Source organism: Rhamphochromis longiceps, linkage group LG9 (genome assembly GCF_057381845.1).
Source record: "Rhamphochromis longiceps isolate RC_006_pf linkage group LG9, R_longiceps_female_GT1.1, whole genome shotgun sequence".
NCBI lineage: Eukaryota > Metazoa > Chordata > Actinopteri > Cichliformes > Cichlidae > Rhamphochromis > Rhamphochromis longiceps.
Genome location: NC_140565.1, coordinates 33494556 through 33516747, shown reverse-complemented (window position 1 = coordinate 33516747; position 22192 = coordinate 33494556). Strand labels below are relative to the sequence as shown.

The window sequence follows — 22192 nt, the reverse complement described above, 5'->3', positions numbered from 1 at the left end:
GATGCATTTAAAGTTATAGCAATTTTCCAGATTGATTGACCTTCAGTTCTTAAAGTAATAATGGACTGTCGTTTCTATTTATTTAGGTGATTTAGGTTCTAATATGAATTCTAACAGTTATCAGATAGGGCTGCCAGCTGACTAGTGAACTGAGTGCTCATTATGCTCAAGACATTCATGTTTTGCAATTTTCAGTAGGGTCATGGTTTAGACATTGCTAACAAATCCACAGAACAGAAAAAGAACCGAACTCAAAAACAGTATGTCCTCAGTGCAGGTTGACATTCAGAAAAATCAAATGCCTCAGATTGGCTGGTTTGATTTGGTTTCTCTTTTTAGTTAGTGTCTGCTTCTTTAAACTCAAGCCAGGTGCTGCATCGTTTATGGGTGTCAGTCACATTTATGTGTTTTTGCAATGCACTTGCACTCTCCTCTTCACTGTTGTCTACACTGCCGTCTCACTCAGTGATTGGGGGGTAGTGATGTGAGGAGCAATCCTGGAATACCGATACTTCCGATACCAGTATTTCATGTTGCAGGATCAATTCCTGCTCTATTCCATTTTGTTTTTAATCATAAATATGACATACAGACAAAAGTAATAATAAAGTACTAAATAATTAAACATTAGCTATTAATTCTGTTGTCTTTCAAAGGAGAAACATCAAACTGAAATGTTTGTAAAGTTCCTTTATTGAGTTTCTCCTCACAAGTGGGTGTGAAACATATTCAAAGTAAAACAAGCAAGCAAGCAAAAAACTTCCACAACCAACTCTGAAGTGAAACAGTGGCATTAACACTGAATTTTGGAGCAAAGGAAAACATGAACATTCCTCAGTACTTGTTAGCCCACTAACACGGGTGAATGAAAACATTTTGGGTGTAACCCACAGGTGTTACATCACTGCCCAACTTTCTGTTATAATTGTTTGAGTCTCATGCCAGCATGTTTGTTCTTCTATAGGAAGCTGATGACTCTCAGGAGATATCTTATCAAGTGGTGATAGGAGATTAGGGTTGGGTCAACAGCTGAATTATCAGAGCAGATCTGACTAAGCAGGGTTTCTGTTTAGTAACAGGTTCATTACATTGAACAAAAACATAGAAATTCTTCTCAAATCAAAAGTAAAAGCTGTTGTGCAGTTTACTTCCTCCATAGTGATCTAGCCACATTGGAGGTTTTCTGAATCTCTACAACATTAACTCACAATATCTGAATCAAATGATGAGTAAATACTGTTATACTGTTGTGGGGACGTAACAACAGTATAAAACAATAATTCCATGAAATATACAATGCACATAACAACATTTACAACATCTTTTGCCCTATTTTGCTTTCTTATTTGAATGGAGAAGGAGAACATGGACAGTCTCAGCAGTCTCTCTATAATCTTTTATCTTCAGTATCTTTACTTCAGAACACTGAAAACAGCAAAGGACTAGAGGTGGGGTATCCATTTATATTTTTTATAGAAAAACGTCCTGTTAAGGTCCCTGAATTTGTTCTCAGTGTTTTCCATAAAACATGCATCCAACAACAGCCCCACAGGAATATATCTAAATATCTGAAGATAGAACAAGGAGAGTGTGTGAATGATGGATAGAAAGCACTGAATAAGGCAAGTTACATGAATGCTTTGAGTGCTCAGAGTAGAAAATCGCAATGCAAGAACCAGCCCATTTACCATTAGCAAATTGGCTTTTCTTCATCTGATCCCTTCTACATCCAGAATCAAATTTAAAATCCTTCTCCTCACGTGGAATGTTTTGAATGATTAGGCCTCATCTTCTCTTGAACATATCATAGTACTGTATCACCTAAATAGAGGACTTTGCTCTTAGATTGGTAAATTGTAAATGGACTGGCTCTTACATACTGCTTCTCTACTCCCATTGCACACTTCAAGTGCTTTATACAACTTACCTAATTCACCCAGTCATACAAGCACCTGTTTCTGTGCTTTCTATCTAACATTCACACATATTCATACTGTGATAGATGCACTGGAGAGAAACTTGGGGTAAGTAGAAGATGGGACTCGAACCACCACCCTCTACCTCCTGAGCTTACTCACTCACCCCCATTGCTTACTTGTTGTTAATAAGATATTTAAGTAGTACTTAAAATACCTTACAATAGAAAGCACCTTAAGGCCACTGTTGTTGTGATGTGGTGCCATATAGATAAAATTGAATTGAATTGACTCTTAGACCATAGGACAATTGGACACTTTGTACTGAAAATCTTAGTTTTATTAAATTGGTTCCGGTTTACAAAGGTTAACAAGCTTTCATTGCCTCCTTTGACAGAAGTCCAAGAAAAAATATCAGATCATTCTTCTCATCTGTATGTTAATTCAAATGAAATTTATTAAAGAAAACACCAAAGATTCACATTTGTAGCTGTATTAGATCATCTACCTCTTTAAGATACTGATTCGCTCAATGCTCTATTTTTACATATATGTAAAAAAATAATAATAATTTCCAAGCACTTCAATTTATACATTATTCTGGTCTTTGAGTATTGTGTTTACCACCTTCATTAGTTTTTCAACCTGATCAGGACCTGATTTGTTGTTCTCAAAGAGAACACACCTGTTTCCATACTTTTCAACCATTTTCTTCAGATCAGGTTGGCAAGAATGAAGAAAATCCTCCAAGCCCATTCCTGCCTGCTGCAAGTCGTTTCCTCTGGTGAACAGGATGATTGTTCGTCCTCTAACTTCCCTCCCAAAAGCTTTTTCTAACTTTTCCATGATGTCTCTCTCACCATCTGTAAATCTGCTCACATGCATCACAAGTACAAACACACATGGTCCTGACTCACAGAGTTGTTTGCACCTTTGCACATGTTTGCCCCTAACTGATGGTGCAATGTCATCATCAAACATATCTGGGGTATCAATCACATTTACGTCTACACCATTAATCTCAGTTGGTACATTCTGGCAATTTGTGGTGACGGCCGTTGAACTGGGTCTAGAAACAAAGTGTTTCTGTCCAAGGATGGTGTTCCCACTGGCACTCTTTCCAGTCCCAGACATTCCCAAAAGAATAAGGTTCACTGTGGTGCCAGTGTGTCGTCCTGCATAAATGTATACCAATAATAGTGAAAACTTATTATGCTACATTAAAAAAAGAATCAATTAAAAGTGAATGAATTAATTTAAGATTGAGTCTTGTCCAGTACTATTAGAACACAAAAGAATGTGGTTGCCATTAGTGAATCTTTATTGCATTATTTTTCATTTTTCAAGTGCTCTTTGCTTCAGAAATCATATGAACAATGCTGCTTGACTGAAAAACCCACTAGTATGTGCTTTATATCGCAGTTCAAAGAGATAGTGGTTTACCTGTCTTTGCCTCATCAGTGTGTGGACTTGTTAAACATTGTAATCCCACGCACTTCATCAGGAAGCTGGTTGTTCTGTCATAAAAAGTTAGAATTATAATAATATGCAAACATTTCAGAGTATCTCTATGAGCTACATTTACAAAATATTTCATTGCATATATGTACCCCATGAAAAGAAACTTGAGTTACATGCTAAAGCTAAATCAAGAGTGCTCGACTTTTAGCTTTACCTCATATTGTCTGCTGCCGGTTGTCTGTCTTTAGTCTCGTTGCTTCCGTCTTGCCATTTGCTGAAAAAGTTTCCCATGATGCAGGATTTGAACGAATAACCTGCGGGTTCAAATGTCAGTGCCAGCACAACTCTTCACTTTTGTTTAAGTATACTCATTTAACAAATTAGTATATCTCTGTTAAATAAATACATTTTTCTGATACTCTTAGACACTCTTGATTAGAAATTATTTTTTATTGCTACAAAGCAAAGAAATGTAGAAGCACAACTTACAGTGAGTGGAAGTTGTTCGGTCTGTTGAAGCATAACTCTGTGTGACTCTGTCTAAAGACTGCAGACTGCTGTTCTCCGACTGTATAATACTGCAGGAGGCGTGTCATCTGTTGAGCTATAAAAACAACTTGTGGCAGAGCAGTTTGAACATTCATCTCTCACCTGTGCAGTGACAACAGTGAAGAGAAAACATGGCTTCATTTCCACCAGGTAAGACTTATTATTAATCATTGTGTCTTTACTTACTTTCCTTTGAAAACTATCAAAATTTCTCAGTTTCACTTTGGTTCTTGTAAAACTCCTGTATATATGGGTTAAATCAAATTAGTCATTTGTGTTTCAGGTCCTGATTTGAGGATTGTGATGATTGGAAAAACTGGTGTGGGAAAAAGTGCTGTTGGGAACACCATCCTGGGATGTGAGCGTTTCAGATCTTGTCCTTTATCTGCATCAGTGACTGAGTTTTGTGAAAAAGGTGTGACACAGTGGGGTAACAGGGTGATTAGTGTTGTAGACACACCAGGGATCCTGGACACTTCAAAATCAGATGAGTTCATCAAAAGTGAAATCGTCAAATGTGTTGAAGTCTCCTGTCCCGGTCCTCACGTATTCCTGTTGGTCATCCAAATCGGTCGATTCACGAGAGAAGAGAAAAACTCAGTGGAAGCCCTGCAGGAGCTGTTTGGCCCCGAGGCAAACAAGTACATGATTGTGCTCTTCACCCGTGGTGGTGATCTTGGAAGCATGACCATACAGCAGTATGTACGTGACGCTGAGCCAGGGCTTAAACGCATCATCCAAAGCTGTGGAAAAAGGTACCACGTCTTGGACAACACTAGCAGCGACAGAAGGCAGGTGGTGGAGTTGGTCAAGAAGATCGACAAAATGATGGTATTAAATAAGGGCACGCACTACACAGATGCCATGTATAAAGAGGTGGAGGAAGCACGCAAAAAGGGAGTCACACTGCAGCAGTACAAGTTCACTGAGCCATTGTGTAAACGTATCAAACTTTTTCGCATCATTCTTGGGAAAGATTAAAGTGTTGTTATTCTACTGTAATTATTCTATTCTGAATAGGACAGCTTTTTTACCTACATGAAATATACAGTTTGTTCATGATCACACACAGTGTGCAGGATCAATATATGTTGATTTCCCATAAAGAAATAATAAAGCAAAATATTATTATGTGACTTTATCTCTCTCTTCATCATTTTATAATAATCATAACATAAGCTATGCTATTAAAGTATTTATTGTCTCTGTTGCATCTATTCTGATTTGTATATGGGCATCAAATCATGGTGGTTATGTATATATCATACATTTGGGAGACACAAGATAAATTTAGTCAATTAAATATTTTGTGTTAATTCGACCTGTGAATTGTTTTCTGTTTTAAACAATGATGACTTCAGTTTCTATAACGGTGGCACTCTGCCTCTGTTTCACTCCTTTGCTGGACTGACTTCTAAAGGTGGTACACCTTTAGAAGTCAGTCCAGCAACAGGCATTTGAAAGGCAAGCAAGACCAGGTACTTTTCTTTTTAAAAAGCTGTTTAATGAAACTTCGAATTAACATGGCAAGACTCGGTCGAAAGACTGTGTTGCCTCCAGCTTATCCAACTCCCGAACTACGTAATTACAGTGCGGCAGAAGCCCAAAATACCAAAAAGCGCACTAGAATTTCGCACTTCTATATTCTACCCTTTTAACACAACAGTATTTGGAAATCAACTGGAAATTACACACTTATCAGCAAAAATCTATATTTCCTTTTTTAAACCAATTAAACTAACCTTTAATTGGCTCTTACAGTTTCTAATGGGAAGTTTTTACTTTGGGTCTATTCTATGGCTGTTTGTATTAAAAACATTATGAAAGTTTCCCTTAATCTGAATCTGATTTGACAATTATTCATTTAAAGCTTCAAGCTTAATAAAAACTAATAATCACTCCACTTTCATCAGTTATTTCTGATTCTGAGATGACAATGTCATCATCAAATGTTCAGCTGCTTCATTCATTATTATGTTTTGCCTGTATGAATGACAGAAAATTAGATGACTGGTATTGACAGGTTTCTAGGTTTCAGCATCATGAATCATTTCTCCAAGACAATTCACTTTATCACCCTGCCCAAGTGCCCATCTGCCTTGTAGATGGCTCAGCTAATGATGGACCATATCTTCTTGCTGAGAAAAAGGATAAGAACAACTTTATTGATCCCAAAGCAAAATTCACAAAATTTTATCTGAATTAAGAAGCAGAAAGTTAGCGGCCATCCAGGTCTTTATGTCTTTAGGACATTCCTGCAGTTTAACTAATTGGTGTGTGTCATCTGGCTTCATGGACAGATAGAGCTGGGTGTCATCAGCATAGCAGTGTAAATGTATGCTATGTCTTCTAATGATGCTGCCTAAGGGAAGCATGTATAATGTAAACAGAATTGGTCCTAGCACTGAACCCTGTGGAACTCCAAAATTAACCTCAGTGTGTGAAGAGGACTCTCCATTTACATGCACAAACTGAAGTCTATTAGATAGATATGATACAAACCACTGCGGCGCAGTACCTGTAATACCTACAGCATGTTCTAATCGCTCTAATAGGATATTATGGTCAACAGTATCGAATGCTGCTCTAAGGTCTAGCAGGACAAGCAGAGAGATGAGTCCACTATCAGAGGCCATAAGAAGATCATTTGTAACCTTCACTAAAGCTGTTTCTGTGCTGTGATGAGCTCTGAAACCTGTTAAGGAATAAACATATATTCTTTTTGCTTATTTTCTGAGTATATTGTTTTATGTATTTTAATATTGAAGGCTTGTAAAGCAAGGCCACTTTTGACTCACAAACTAAGTGAGCCAGAATGAAAAACAGGAAGTTACTGTAGAGCTGTACAAGCATATAAATAAAACAGGAAACCAGACAGAAAAAACAGGAACTAGTAACATATAAGGAGTTGTTTTTATCGAGGCTGTGTGTGACGTGTAAAGTACCAAAATAACACCTCTATGAGACACATTTTTAGCTTCTAATGTTAGAGATTCTGCAACTGGCTTTGGGCTGTGCAGGGCTCTCTCTTCCGGAAGATGATTGAATGAAGAATTATAAGTGTTTTACCACTCCTGAGTCGGGTTTTCTCTGTTCTATCATGGGGATCAAGGAATCGGGTTTAATAAACCTGACTGCAACTCTTCAAATAAGCCATTCCTCTGCAGATGATCTGTTAGCTGTTTGACAACTACTCTTTCAAGGATTTTTGATATGAAAGGAAGGTTGGAGATTGGCCTATAATTAGCTAAGACAGCTGGGTCTGGAGTTGGCTGTTTAAGTTATAACTACTGCCAGTTGGTATAACCACTGCCAGCTTGAAAGCCTGTGATGCATAGACAAATAATAGAGATAGAGGGATCATATTTAAGATTGAAGCATTCATTAATAGTAGGACGTTTTAAAGCAGTCTTGTAGGAATGGAGTCTGAAACACATGTTGATTGGTTGGAGAACAATTACTGAAGTTAACTCAAAAAGATTAATTGGAGAAAAAGACTGTTATTGAAAGTAGCTGTACATAATGTTATATCTGTGAGAAGTTTATGAGTAATTTCTTTTCTAATGGTTACAATTTTATTTGTGAAGAAATTCATTATTAGTTAACTTAAAGGAATGGCTGGCTCAACAGAGCTCTGAACTTTTGTCAGTTAGGCTACAGTTCTGAGGTACAACCTAGGGTTTTTCTGATATTGACATAATGCCAGTGGAGTCTCTTTGTGTTCAGACACATAAATACAATTTATGATTTTTGTTTTTGCTTCTTTCTTTCTCTCCAGCCTCCATTCAGTATTGCCCCTCACACCCACTGCCAGCCTTTCACCTTGGAGATGTAGCAAACATATAGAATATAAAACTTTTTTTCTCCTCACCTTATGTGACTGGAGAAAGTCAAATAATTAAACCTTAGCAGATGATGTATTGAATGTTGTCTGGCCCCGGGCACCCTAAAGACGATGGATGTTATGGATGCCATAGAACAGAAGAACACAAACATTTGTAAGGGCACAGAAAAGTTGAATCAGTGATGTTCAGTAAAGATTTGAGGGCTTTTGTTTTCATGCACATTGTCTTCCACTGACAGAAAAGATAAGATAATGGCGATGAAATGGATTGCTTTCAGTCAGCAACAAAAATCAACATACGTGTTCAAAACAAAACAAATAAAAAACCATCTGATAATAACAAACAAAACCAAAATCCAGTCTAACTTGTGCAAATGTTTTACTAAATTCAGACTATTGAATTCCTGAAATATTCATGTTTCTAATGTTGTCCATAGTTACTGTCACATGGCTACCTTCACTTTGTTCAGTTTGGATGTACTGATAGAGAAGTAAAAAGTGAAATAAAGATTAAAAGACGAAGACTATTCGAAAGAGAGCAAGCCCAATCAACTATGACACACCACATTTTGGTACATAAAAAAGTATGAAAAGGCATGGAAGAAGGAGAGAAGGAAACTCATGACATGACTTATATGCAGTCTAAGGGAAAATAAGACGGCCCAACATAAGAAAGCTGGCGTCCACATTTGTGGACATCACGTTTTGGGTTGTCTAGACCAAACTACTAAATTTTGCTCTACAAGGGCCTGATATCAGCTTATGAGGACATTATACTGTTCAAACAGCAAAAGAGAATTAGCAAAGAGAAACGGAAAATGCATGCCATGAAAGAGTTTGGGTTATTGGACCCAGTTCTTTTTATTCTTTTATTAGACAGAGAAGACGCAGAGTCAGAGTGGTCAATGTATTTATAATCATTTTATTCAATCATCTTCCGGAAGAGAGTTGTGCACAGCGCTAAGTCACTTGCAGATCTGAAGCACTAGAAGCCTATGACCTATATGATAGTCAGGTCCCTGCCGTGTTATTTTGGTACTCACGTCATACACAGTTTAGATCAAAACAACTTCTGCGCTACACTCTGCCCTTACTTGATATGTTTATGTTTGTGTTGCTGGTGGAGTGATTACGTGTGCTACCCTCTGCCTAGTTCTGCTTTTTCTGTCTGCATCTGTTTCCTGTTCTTAATATACTGCCTCTGCTAGTAGGCTAGCGACCTGTCCAAGGTGTACCCTGCCTCTCACTCTAAGACAACTGGGATAGGCTCCAGCCCCCGGTGCCCCTGAAGAGGATGGATGTTATGGATGCCATAGAACAGAAGAACACAAACATTTGTAAGGGCACAGAAAATTCCAAGATTTGAAATAGTGATGTTCAGTAAAGATTTGAGTAACTCCAAGGCCATTGGCTTCCATGTGCATTGTCTTCCACTGACAGAAAAGATAAGATAATGCCAATGAAATGGATTCCTTTCCGTCACCAAAAATCCATACGTGCGTTCAGAAGAAAAAACAAATCTGATAATAACAAATGGAAACCAAAATCCTAACTTATCTAAATGTTTTTACTGAAGTCACGCTATTGAATTCCTGAAATATTCCTGTTTCCAATGTTGCCCATAGTAACTGTCACATGGCTACCTTCAGTTTGGATGTACAGAGAAGTAGAAACTGAAATAAAGATTAAAAGAAGACGACTATCTGAAAGAGAGCAAGCAATCATGGAGTGTCATCTTTCACACTTTTTCATAAGTTAATGATCCTTTGTATACATATTAAACATGAAGCTTTGCTTCTCTATGTCCTCATCTTATGTGACTCGTAGAAGTCAAACAATTTCATCTTAGCAGATGATGTGTTGAATCTTTTCTGTGCTTTGATGTTTCAGTAAATGACCTGCAAATGTAACTCGGAGTCTAATAGAAGTCACTTGGATGGGTGACGAAACGTTTCTGCCACTGAAAACACACAGATGAACAGAATCAACCTTTTGGGGTCAGTGGCAGTCAAGAAATGATATCAGTTTTTACTTTAGATTAATTTTGAATTGTAAAACAACCATGTCAAGCTGGAAAGACTTGAATGATATGCATTTTAAAGAAAAATAAGGTGCCTCAACGTAACAAAGTTTAGCAAGAAATATCCCTAAGATTCATGATTTCATTCAACTTGTTAAAAATAGACTTTTCAAAGAAAGAACTTCTCTTTGGGATCTACTTGACACAAAATGGACGTATTTATTTTATTTCTTTATACCGTGCCAAATCACAACAGCAGTTGCCTCAAGATGCTTTATTTTGAAAGCTAAAGATCCTACAGTCATATAAAGCCAATTAAAGAGTAATGTATGCAATGATGATGGTGTTTATATTTGAATGTTATTGCCAGCTCAACTTTTTGACTTTTCCCAGGTCATGTTGTCCCATCTTGTCCCAATGTGTATAACCTCCAAGTTACTCACATTTATCCGTTAACTTATGTGTGTGTATAAGATAATGTGTATATGATCAAACGAGATGAATTATTATGTATACTGTAGAACACAAGGAGACAAACATTTATAAGTACACAGAGAATTCTACGATTTGAATCAGTGATGTTCAGTAGAGATTTGAGTGGCTTCTGTCTTCCATGACAAAAAATGTAGATAATGCCAATGAAATGGATTCCTTTCAGTCACTAACAAAAATCGATATGTGTGTTCAGAAGAAAAACAAATGTGATAATAACAAACAAAACCAACATCCAGTCTAACTTGTCTAAATGTTTTACTGACGTGAGGCCATTGAATTCCTGAAATATTCCTGTTTCTAACGTTGTCCATAGTTGCGGTCACATGGCTACCTTCAGTTTGGATGCACTGATAGAGAAATAGAAAGCGAAATAAAGGTTAAAAGACGAAGGCTATTCAAAAGAGAACAAGCCCAATCAACTATGACACACCACATTTTGCTAGATAAAAAAACAAAGTTTGAAAAGGCATGGGAGAAAGAGAGAAGGTAAATCCTGTGTCATGTTATGATTTATTTTTGAAAATGATGAAGCATCATCTTTCACATTTTTTCATAATGATGTGACATGAGAAAAATGTGAAGCTGTGAAGTTTGATCAGTAAATAATAATAACATAGACATAGAGATCTTCATTTTGAAATTTGAAATGACAATGTCAGGTATGAGAGACGTGACATAATTGGATTGTAAAGGAAAAAAAGGCAGCCCAAGTTTTAGGCTGTGAGCAGCTGACATGTGCTTCTCCTATATTCACTGCTCATTGTAGGTCTGTTCAGCTGAATTCAAAAATATATGTGCAGATTTTACATGAGGAATGAAAAGGTTATACTCAATTAACAAAGTAAAAATCAGTAAATATCCAAGTAATATCATGGTAGCAACAGTGGTTACAGTTAGGGATGGGTAAGGGTATCCGGTGCCATGATGGCACCAGTTCTGACATAAACGGTAGTAACCAGACCGAAAAGCAGCGCACATTTCGGTGCTTTATTTCTGTCACGGCTGCGGGGGCAGACGTGTGGTGAGTGTGAGACAGAATCCAGACGCAGGCACTGCCTTGGATGTGAGCGAGCTTTTATTAACACACTGGTGGTACAAACTGAAATGCGGCAAACAGAAACAAACCTAGACTGGAAGAAACTAACAAAACGGACCTGAAAGGAAGACTCTAGGAGAAACACTAACATGAGTGGACACAGGCTATAAATACACAGAAGGGAACGAGGCAACTACACACAGGAGGGAGGCACAGCTGATTGTGATCAACAAGACGAGACAGGGGAAACGCAAACTGAACACACTGGCATAAGACAGACTTTCACAATAAAAGAGGATACTCAAAACACATGCGAAGATACAGACACAGAGACGCGGGCTTTACACAGAGACCTATCTACACTAGAGGGATACACAGGTAGGGGTGACACAAAACAGAGGGAGCACAGAATAAACACTGGGAGGTAAAATAACAAAACCTAAAAATCAGAACTCAGGAAGTACCACGAAACTAGGGCGCTAGAAACACTAGGACAGAAAACCCAAAACACAAACAGTCACAAACCATTATGAAATCAAAAGCGAAAGTACAAAAACCAAAAACACTGGGTCACCGACCCACGACCACAACAATTTTGGTGCTTTTTTTTTTCTTGAGATGTCATACACTTTTGATTCTAGCCAATCATTTTACCTTTGCAAGTGTAGTAGGTGGGCACAGGTACGTATGTTCTTTTAGAGAAGAGCTACAGATTAAAAATGCCCAAGGCGAAGCGGTCAAAGTCTGGCTGTACTTCACAGCAAAAGATGCAAACTCAGCAGCCTGCAACAAGTGCTTTAAGGTGATACTGTCAAAGGAGGTAACACCTCGAATCCGATGAAACACCTGGCACACCAGTGTGTGAATGTGTGTGTGAATGGGTGGATGACTGGTTGTGTAAAGCGCTTTGGGGTCCTTAGGGACTAGTAAAGCGCTATACAAATACAGGCCATTTACCATTTACCATTACCTGGCAACGCACAGAATAACTCCAGTTTTGAAGCACATCAAACTTTATTAATTTGTTAGTCTGAAGAAGTATTCTTGGTGTGTATCCTGTGTTCTAGTACCTACATTTCCACTCAGCAGCAGAGGTAGAACTGCATAAAATATCATTGAAAATTTGAATTTTCAAGCTAACTTGAAACTGAAATTCAGAATATTGTTAACAATCTTAAAATATTCGTTTGTCAGATTGGATTCTCGGTGCTTGTTGATAATTCTGGTATCATAGTGTATCTAGATCTCATTCCTAGACTGATCAAGGCATCTCACAGGAGTTGGTGAACAGACACATACGCTAAAATCATCAAAGAAAGACGAACATGCATTTATGATGTGTCATCTTAAAACTGGTGTGACTTGTATAAATAAATAAAATCCCATTTGTCAGGTTAGACTGTGAAATCAGAAGCCTAATGCAGACAGACAGGGATCTTTTATTGAAGGAAAACCAAAATCCATAAAAAATACAAAGAAACACTGTGGAAACAATGAGACTAGAAAACATAAGGAAGACATGAAGCAGGAAACAGGCTACGTGGCATCTTGGTTGGATGTAGGCTACTTTAGAACATTGTAAAATAAGACATAAAGCTATTTATAAATCCAATATACAGCACTTTAAGAAACAGACTAATGCTCTAACCTATTTATTACTTGAGACAGGAAATGGCACGTATTTTAGTGCTCTGATCTGATAAATGTAGTCATCATTTTTGCTTTTCTTCTGTCACACTGATCACGTTGTCCATTAGCTTTTCCACTTGAGCTGAATCTGATCTGTGGTTCTCAAAAACAACACACCTGTTGCCACACTTTTCAAGTATTTTCTTCAGATCAGGTTGACAGGTATGTAAAAAATCCTCCAACCCCAGTCCTGCCTGTTGTAGGTCGTCTCCTCGGGTGAACAGGATAATTGTTCGTTCTCCAGCTTCTCTCCCAAAAGCTTTTTCTAACTTTTCCAGTATGTCTCTCTCACCATCTGTAAATCTGCTCACATGCATCACAAGTACAAACACACAGGGTTCTGACTCATAGAGCTGTTTGCACCTTTTTACATGTTTGTCCCTAACTGATGATTTCATGCCATCATCAAAGATGTCAGGAGTATCAATCACACATAAGTGTACACCTTCTTTCTCAGTTTCTTCCATCTGGCAGTTTTTGGTGACCGGCTTTGAACTGGGTCTAGAAACAAAGATTTTCTGTCCAAGGATGGTGTTCCCACTGGCACTCTTTCCAGTCCCAGCCATTCCCAGAAGAACAAGGTTCACTGTGGTGACAGTATGTCTTCCTGAATTGATTTACGATAATGATAATTTGAGAGAAACAGATTAAAGTTAAATTAAAACAAACACTTACTTTCTTTCATTTTAGGCACATTATAAGCACAGTTCATACTTTTTGATCTCTTCTTAGGGTCACTGTAGGGCTTTTCTTTATGTTTGCCACCTGAATAAAATAGACAAATGAGAGTTTTTGTATCAGTTTCTATGAAGCATAGTGGTTTGTTTAAATAAGCCACCACACAAATCATTTTTAAGGGAAAGTGCTGAGTGAGATTGTGGTTTACCGCTCGTTGCTGTGTCAGTGTAAGTGTGTAGCCTAGCTGTGGTTTGTGATTTATGGCCAAATCTGAAGTTTTGTAACAGTGAACATATTAACTTAGCAGTAAACTGTTTGCTGTTTCATAACAATTAATTATTTAATAGCATCTTCTGTTGAAAGCAGATTTACATGAAGTTAACTGTAATTATAAATCAGCCACTCTCTACTCTCCACCTTCACCTCTTGCTAGTTGCCTCTGATGGTCTGGATTTTGTCTGTTTAACACTTTTTTTCAGTTTGAAGGGCAGGCAGCTCATGGTGCAGGATTAGGAGGAGTAATCTGTAGGTTCATATGTCAGTGGCAGCAGAATTCTGAACTCTTCACCTTCATTTATTTATATTTCATAAGTTTTCTTTTGGGTAAAAAAAACAGATAACTGTTTACACAAGATGCTATATCAGTTTTCAAGGCTTTGTCAAACACTTTAGCAGTGTAAACTGAAAAGTTACTATGATAAGTATTCCCCTAGTGTTGTGCAGTAAAAATCATGTATGTTGTCTGTGAAAACAAACATGAACTCGTCTGAGAAGGTTATAAGTCTAAGGAGACTGGAAAGAAAAACGTCTTTCCAAGCTCATTAGACAAACATCAAATCATTTGTCTGTAATGTTGTATCTCATGTTTAGGTAATCATTAAACACTCTTTCCTTATATCTACATTTTATTCATTAACAATGGTTTTTTAACTAATGCAAATAAAAGAAAAGTCTACAAGTGAACTTACCGTGAGACATTCCCTTAGACAAGCAGCAAAACTCTGTGTGGTGTCTGAAGCTGAGCTGCACTGTGTTTCTATTATGTGGGGGTGTTATCCAACCAATGCAGGCATGTCAGAGGTGTATCTATAAATAACCAATGCAGTTAACAGAAGCTTTAACATTTATCTCTCTCATCTGTTCAGTGACAGCAGTCACGATAAAAACAACATACATTTCAATGAGGCAAGAACGAGTTTTAATCTTCTCTTTCTGCATGATGTCTAATTATCAATTCAGTTCAAGCAGATTATGTATGAAAAATGTTGAAATACTTTCAGATTCATTGAGGCTTACATGCACAGATTACACTGAAGTTGTGAATTGTGTTTCAGGTCCTGATTTGTCCCTGTTCATTATCAGTGACTGAGATATTGTAAAAACAAAAACAAAACTGTGACACAGTTTACTAAGTGTGGAAGACACCAGGGATTCTGGATTCTGGAAAATCAAGTATTTGATCAACAAAAAAATTGTTAAATGCATTTAAGTCTCCTGTATAGTTCCTCAGGTGTTTCTGTCGGTCAAGTCAGTCAAATCACCAGAGAAGACAAAAACTATGAAAGAGCTGTTTGGCCCTGAAGCAAATAAGCAGATGATTGTTTCTGTTCACTTGTGGTGGTGAGCTTGGAGACCCGACCATACAGCTGTACGCCAGTGAAACTGAGTCAGGGCTTCAACATATCATTCAGAGCGCTGGCAACAGGTTCCACATCTGTGAAAAGATTGATTTAGCGCCACCAAGTGGTGGAGCTTGTTAAGAGATGGACAACATGCTGGCAGCAAACGGGAGCACACACTACACAGATGCCATGTTTAGAGAAGTGAAGGCAACATGCAGAACAGAATGGAAATTATTAATATATATATTAATATAAATATATTAATATGAAGATCAATATCAATCAACTCAAATTCATATGATTCATTTTTTGTGAGAGATTAAAATGACAGAAATAATAATAAGATATAATTCTCCTGAAACTTTGCTTTTTATACTTTGAAAGATAATATTAGTTAGACAATAATAATAATAATAATAATAATAATAATAATAATAATAATAATATTAGTTAGACATAACAAAAGGAAACAAAAATACTTCATCATCAGAACAGATAAAACTAAGATTTAAAAGTACATCGCGAATTCCAAGAATGTTCAAAATGAAAACTAAAAGACTTTTAAATCACATGAGCCAAAATGTTGTTCACAACAGAAAATAAATGACATGACAAATGTTTAAACTGTCCATAATGAGCTCGCTTCAAATTTTATGCCTGTTACTGGTCTCAAAATAGTTGGGACATGGACATGTTTACCATGGCGTAGCATCTCTTCTTCTTTTGGAAACAGTTTGAAGACATCTGGGCAGGTGTGAGGTTATGATTTTCTGGAGTTTTGGTGTTTGTATTCAATCCCATTCTTGCCTGTTATAGGTTTCCATCTGCGTAAGAGTTTGTGGTCGTCTTTGATGTATTTTTCGTTTAATAATGCTTCAAATGTTCTCTATAGGTGAAAGATCTGGACGGCTGGCAGCTCATTTCAGAACTTGGACTCTTCTCTGACAAAACCATGCTGCTGCAACAGCTACAGTATGTGGTTTTGCATTGGGCTGTAAATGCATTTAAAAAACCAGCCTCATTCACCTTCAACTTCAAGATCACACCATGAAATTCTGCCTGCTGCTGTCTCTTTGGATGGAACCAAAATCTCAGTTTCTCCTTTTTTTTTCCTTCTTAGAAATATCAGGACATATTATATTTCATTGCCAGGGACAAATTATATTTACCAAATTTTATTCATAATGCAGGGACAAATAAAACACAGTTTGAGGACAAATATTTTGCATGAACACAAGGCATGTGGTGTGTTTGTATACATTAATGACATGTTCGCATCATAAAAATTCTCCTAAGAAGTAAGTGTTTTTTCATTATTAGGTTCCTGCACTGAAATGGAAAAATCCATCTGTGACCTGTAATGTAATTGTTTACGAATGCCTTTATGTGTCGCTGTCTTGAGCACATGCAACTAAATGATTCAAGCATAAAGCATATTTTATTTTGAGGGCCAGGTCTGGCAATGATGGCACTATTTATGTTCCTATTTTCCCATTTTAGTTAGAAATGGTAAATGGCCTGTATTTGTAAAGCGCTTTTCTAGTCCCAAAATGCTTTACACCTCCAGTCATCCACACACTGGTGATGGCAGCTACAGCTGCCCTGGGGTGCACTGACAGAGGCGACGCTGCTAGACTCTGGCGCCACCGGGCCCTCTGACCAGCAGGCAACGGGTGAAGGGTCTTGCCCAAGGACACAACGATCAAGACTGTCGGAGCTGGGGATCGAACCGGCAACCTTCTGATTACAAGGCGAACTCCCAACTCTTGAGCCACGATCGCCCCTTAGACACAGAAGACACAGAAGACACAAATGCCATGTTGTAATACTATACTGCTATGGACAGATAGATGAAAATACAATAATACAATACAATGACAGAATACAGATAGAATGAAAATACAATACAATAGAATGTCATTCTACATGTCATTCTAGAATGATACCTCCCGGCTAACATCTTCGAATGTGTCATTCACCTTTTCCTTACTTGCAGATTGGACTACAGCAATTCATTGTATTTTGGTCTCAACCAGGCCTCCATTCATTGTCTTCAGATGGTCCAAAATGCAAGTACTCACCTGCTAACTGGTACCAAACAGAGAGAGCATATAGCCCCACTTTTATCTTACCTACACTGGCTTCCTGTCCCCTACAGGATCCAACTAAAACTTTTACTTTTTGTTTTTAAGTCACTCAACGCCCAAGTTCCCTCTTACCTGTCTGAGCTCCTTTGTGTTTAAAAACCATGAGGTCTAGCTCAAAGTTAATGCTGCCCATCCCACAGACTTATCTCAAATCTCTGCCTTCTCTGTGGCAGGTCCCAGACTTTGGAATAGTCTTCTCCTAAATATTAGATCTGCAGTTACAGTACAGTGGAAATACATTTCACATAAATAATTTAGTGCTGAACGAAAATTAAAATGTTTAAAAACGAGTTCATTTCATGATGTTTGTAAATGTAGTTAAAAATGAAGTACAGAGTACACTATTGTGTTTTGTTTATCTTTGTAAAACAAATGTGTGTTTATTGTGATACACTGTGAATGTGATATAGTCAATGGATTCAAGCAACATTTTGTTTATGTTTCGTCAAAGCTGTATTCAGAGATTAATACAGTGTCGAGCTCAGGAAGCTGTGGCCATGTATGGTAAATTGGACTGAAGTATAAGGCCATTTCTAAGCTGTTGTGAAGAATAAACCTTCCTGTTGTGAAACTGACTTCAGCTCAACGTGTGTCCCTTTTTCTATTCTTTATCACAGCACCACAGGTTGTTGAAACCAGTTGCCCCTCTGGTCATCGTCTTAGGGAGGCAACATATTCGTACATTGCGTCTCTATAACATAAGCCAACATTTTCTGCCACCATGCAATCGATTGAAATTGGAAGGCGGAGCATTCAGCTTTCAGGCCCTTCTTCTGTGCAACCAGTTTCCAGTTTGGGTTCCAAGACACACAATCTACTTTTTAGATTAGGCTTAAAAATGTCCTTTTTGATTAATTAAATTGCATCATTCAGCACAGTTTATTCATTTATCCAAATGCAACATCTTTTCTAATCTGTAAATCGAGAAGTCTAAGAATAAAATTATTAAGCTGAATATTAGATTCATGTTTAAGAGATTATCCATTGAATGTTCAGTAGATGATGGCACACTGGCATTTTTGTACAACTCATAATTCATTTTTATTCCACTAAATTGACATAAAGCAACTGTACCTTTCTGTGTGTACCTGAAAGTTAAAGACAGTGACAGAGTTCAACACTGAGAAAAATTCAGCTCTTTTCCCACTGCCGCCACAGTGCTTGTTGGGTTGTTGTTGGGTTTTTCTCTGTACGTATTATTGTATGGTCGACCTGCAATATAGTGCATCTTAAAGTGACTGTTGTTTTGATTTTGCACTGTACAATGAATTGAATTGAATAGTGCTGCGAGTGGATCCACGGGGCTCAGCCATCCCGACTGCCTCCCTCTTCCCGCTCCACCAAACCCGCCCACACATGCAGGGCCTTGGGGTGCAGGTGTGTCACTAGGGTGCAGGGGAAGCATCCCACCCTGTCCCCTTCTGGCCACCTGTGTCTCATTTGTATTCCACAACTTAGACATCCACATTACTCACACTCTCATAACACATACATATAGGGCCTTCAGGATGGGCACGTAGTACGGCGTCCAGAGGTCGGTCTGTGTATTCAACCTCACCTCTGGCGCCGGTGCCCACCTCTCAATTTTAAATGCATGTAGACAATGAGGGTTCTCGGGAGGGGCCGTGCTAACACCTGCTGTTCTCTGCCAGGAAGCACCTTCTGTGTTTTAAATGCACTTTAGAACAACCCTAGCAACACTACACATGAGCGGGAGGAGGGAGGTATGGAGTCTTCACACACCCCTGTTCTCTGTTAGCCATCTGGGTGAAGGGGCTGGCCGTCCGATTGGGGTCTGAAATGCGGGATCTCCCTGTTGCACTGGCAGTCTGCTTGGAAAGGGTAACATCTCCTGCAGGTGCAGTTTCCCCCTCTGTGGGCGAGGGTACCTGGACCTGGGGTATTATCTTGAGTATGTTTGGGGAGTATGATTGTGTGTACAATTTCCATTTGTGTCTGTCTTTACGGGTGAGTGCTGATTATCTGTATATGTGTGCATGAGGGTGGGAATGCACGTTTGTGTCTGTGTGTTCATGTTCGTCTGTGTGTATATGTCAGGTCGGGTCTTAGACTCCACCTCTCTGGAAACATCTCAGGCCATCCAAAGTATGGAGGCTTATCTCCCTTCACCGCAACCTCTACTCGTGGCTGATGCCCTCAGGCCTCAGTGCATTGGTGGCTCTTGGTGTCCGGGGCTGGACGCTCAGGTAGGTACCGACTCACTCCTGGCAGCAGCTTGGTGGGGCCTGACGCCCGTGGCTTGGTCGGGCCTCTTCGGGTGCGGGGGGCCCTCAAGCCTCGTGCAGCTGGCTGCCGGCAGAGCCTGCGGGCATGTCACTGCAGCCACTTCTGGCCTCTGCTCCGTGGCTGCTGAGTGACCCCTCATCTGGGGCTCTCCATAGCTCTTCCCAGGAGAGTGGCACGGCTGCCCCTCTGATGGTCCTCCCTGGGTTCTCGCACTCTGGGGCCTCTGGATGTCTGGAGCCTGGATCTCCTCCATGCCTGCTTCATGCCCTGGGGGACGGGGCTTTGGCTCCCCACACCATCTAGCACAGTGGTTCCCAAACTTTTTTGGGAACTCACACCCATATTTTGTTTGCAATATCCATTGCAGTTTATTTCACACCTCAAACATATAGTAAACAATTAATCAAATACAAGTAATCTGCAATAAATTACAGGTAGTAATAAAATGCAGTACTAACTCTTTTACGCTACGTCCGCACCTACACGGGTATTTTTGAAAACGCAGGTGTTTCTATGCTTTTGGGCCTTTCATCCTTGCGTTTCGTAACAACTGAAAACAAAATAAAATAAAACAAAATAAAATAAAATAAAATAAACGTTGATCAAATGGATCAACTTGATGATCCACTTGGTAAGTAAATCTGTTGGATATCTTTATTGGCATTCAGAGAACAATTCTGATGACTAAGGAACCAAACAGGACAGGCAAAAAAATAATAATGATAAATTTTAAAAAAAATAGTGCTGCAACAACAAAAGTTCTTTATCCTGGCTTATTCATGATATGTCCAATAGATGGCGACACATCGACAATAATAGTGATGGTTGTTGAAACTGCACCTGGATACAGTTTTGGTTCCAGAAAAATATAACATAACATAAAATGAAATTAAATAATTAAATAAATTAACAGATAAATAAACTAAAAGATATAACTGAGGGTTCATGACATCAAAGGATTCATTGAATAAGGCCGTTGGAGTATAAATCATATTTAGAATGATTTTAAAATGCCTTTGGGTGCATTTTCTCACGCTGGAATAGATTGTTATTAATAATTACTTAATTACTTATTTGTTTGTGAAATATGCAGTACTTACATTGGGAAATTAAGTTAATTTTATATTTTCATTGTCTAATATAAGGTACCCATTCTATACACATTCTTTAAATTTAAACTTTTAACAGGTTTTCACCACATTACATTTTAAAGTCCAACATATGGATATTTATGTATTTATGTACATCACAGGAGTCTTTTCGGAAGTTGGTTTCTTGGAAAATCTGCAGCTCAATCACTTCTACATAATAACATAAATACCTGAGATGTTTTTACAGTGGACCAAACAAAAAAACTAAGGATCTAACAATGATCTGTTTATCCAAAGAGACACCAGATGCACTTGATAACTTTTATTGAATTCAGCAATAATTTGTTGCTGTTACACTTTATGAGCTTGATTAATCTGACCAAGATTCACAAACAACAATTACAAAAAACCCAACATAATTTTTAAATCCATCACTCCTTCATTTGCTGATTTGTAGAAAAAAAGTGAATTAAAGCCTAAAAATGAAAATTATAAGATTTATGAGATTTATAAGATCTACTGGTTTAATACATCAAATAATGTCATGCTCAAACCTTTTTCAATTTAATTTAGTTCAACTCAGTTTTATATATACAGCTCCAAATCACAGCATCAGGTGCCTCAAGGCACTTTATAGTTTCAGGTAGACCCTTGAATAATACATATAGAGGAAATATAGAGGAAAACCCAGTTTTTATAATTTTTTATATCTGTACACTGAAAATGATCTGACACATGACATTATAATTTCTGCTGTTTTTCTAACACCATGATCACTGTGTCCAGCAGCTTTTCCACCTGAGCAGAACCTGATCTGTTATTCTCAAAGAGAACACATCTGTTGCCCAACTGTTGAATCATTTCCTTCAGATCAGGTTGGCAACTACGCAGAAAATCAGCCAGCATTTTTCCAGCACGATGCAAATCATCTGATTTAGTGAACAGGATGATAGTTTGTTCTTTAACATTCCTCCCGAAAGCTTTTTCCAGTTTTTTCAGTATGTTTCTCTCACCATCTGTAAATCTGCTTATATGCATCACAAGTACATACACACAAGGGTGTGACTCACAGAGCTCTTTGCACTGTTTTAGATATTTGTTCTTAACTGGTTCTTCAATGTCATCATCAAACATGTCTGGAGTATCTATCACACGCACATGTTTGCCATTTATCTCTGTTTCTGCTATCTCACAATCTTTGGTGACTGACTTTGAACTGGGTCTAGAGAAGAAGACTGGCTTTCCAAGGATGGTGTTTCCACTCGCACTCTTTCCAGTCCCAGACATTCCCAGGAGAACAAGGTTCACTTTGTTGCTGGTACGCTTTCCTGTATGGAAGTGTTGTGTTGTATTGATTCCTGTAATGAATTTCAGAAACATCGACATAGTTTTGAATA

General features: G+C 38.2%; 4 protein-coding genes across 4 annotated transcripts; 1 reads left to right on the top strand and 3 right to left on the bottom strand.

Annotated features, from left to right (window-relative positions):
- Nucleotides 1–2504: 2504 nt before the first annotated feature.
- On the bottom strand, nucleotides 2505–3668 carry LOC146662696 (GTPase IMAP family member 7-like). Its single transcript, XM_085417907.1, has 3 exons — nucleotides 3592–3668; nucleotides 3360–3433; nucleotides 2505–3091 (listed from the first exon to the last, which is right to left on the bottom strand). The coding sequence occupies exons 1-3, from the start codon at nucleotides 3666–3668 to the stop codon at nucleotides 2505–2507; spliced, it is 738 nt and encodes a 245-aa protein (XP_085274033.1).
- Nucleotides 3669–4057: 389 nt separating this feature from the next.
- Nucleotides 4058–4907, top strand: LOC146662695 (GTPase IMAP family member 7-like). Its single transcript, XM_085417575.1, has 2 exons — nucleotides 4058–4076; nucleotides 4210–4907. Exons 1-2 carry the CDS (start codon nucleotides 4058–4060, stop codon nucleotides 4905–4907), a joined length of 717 nt encoding a protein of 238 aa, XP_085273701.1.
- An 8126-nt stretch (nucleotides 4908–13033) lies between these two features.
- LOC146662694 (GTPase IMAP family member 7-like) lies at nucleotides 13034–14666 on the bottom strand. The gene is made up of 3 exons (XM_085417906.1): nucleotides 14657–14666; nucleotides 13725–13775; nucleotides 13034–13617 (listed from the first exon to the last, which is right to left on the bottom strand). Exons 1-3 carry the CDS (start codon nucleotides 14664–14666, stop codon nucleotides 13034–13036), a joined length of 645 nt encoding a protein of 214 aa, XP_085274032.1.
- Nucleotides 14667–21536: 6870 nt separating this feature from the next.
- LOC146662693 (GTPase IMAP family member 7-like) lies at nucleotides 21537–22181 on the bottom strand. Its single transcript, XM_085417905.1, has one exon. It carries the CDS (start codon nucleotides 22179–22181, stop codon nucleotides 21537–21539), a length of 645 nt encoding a protein of 214 aa, XP_085274031.1.
- Between the last annotated feature and the right edge of the window lie 11 nt (nucleotides 22182–22192).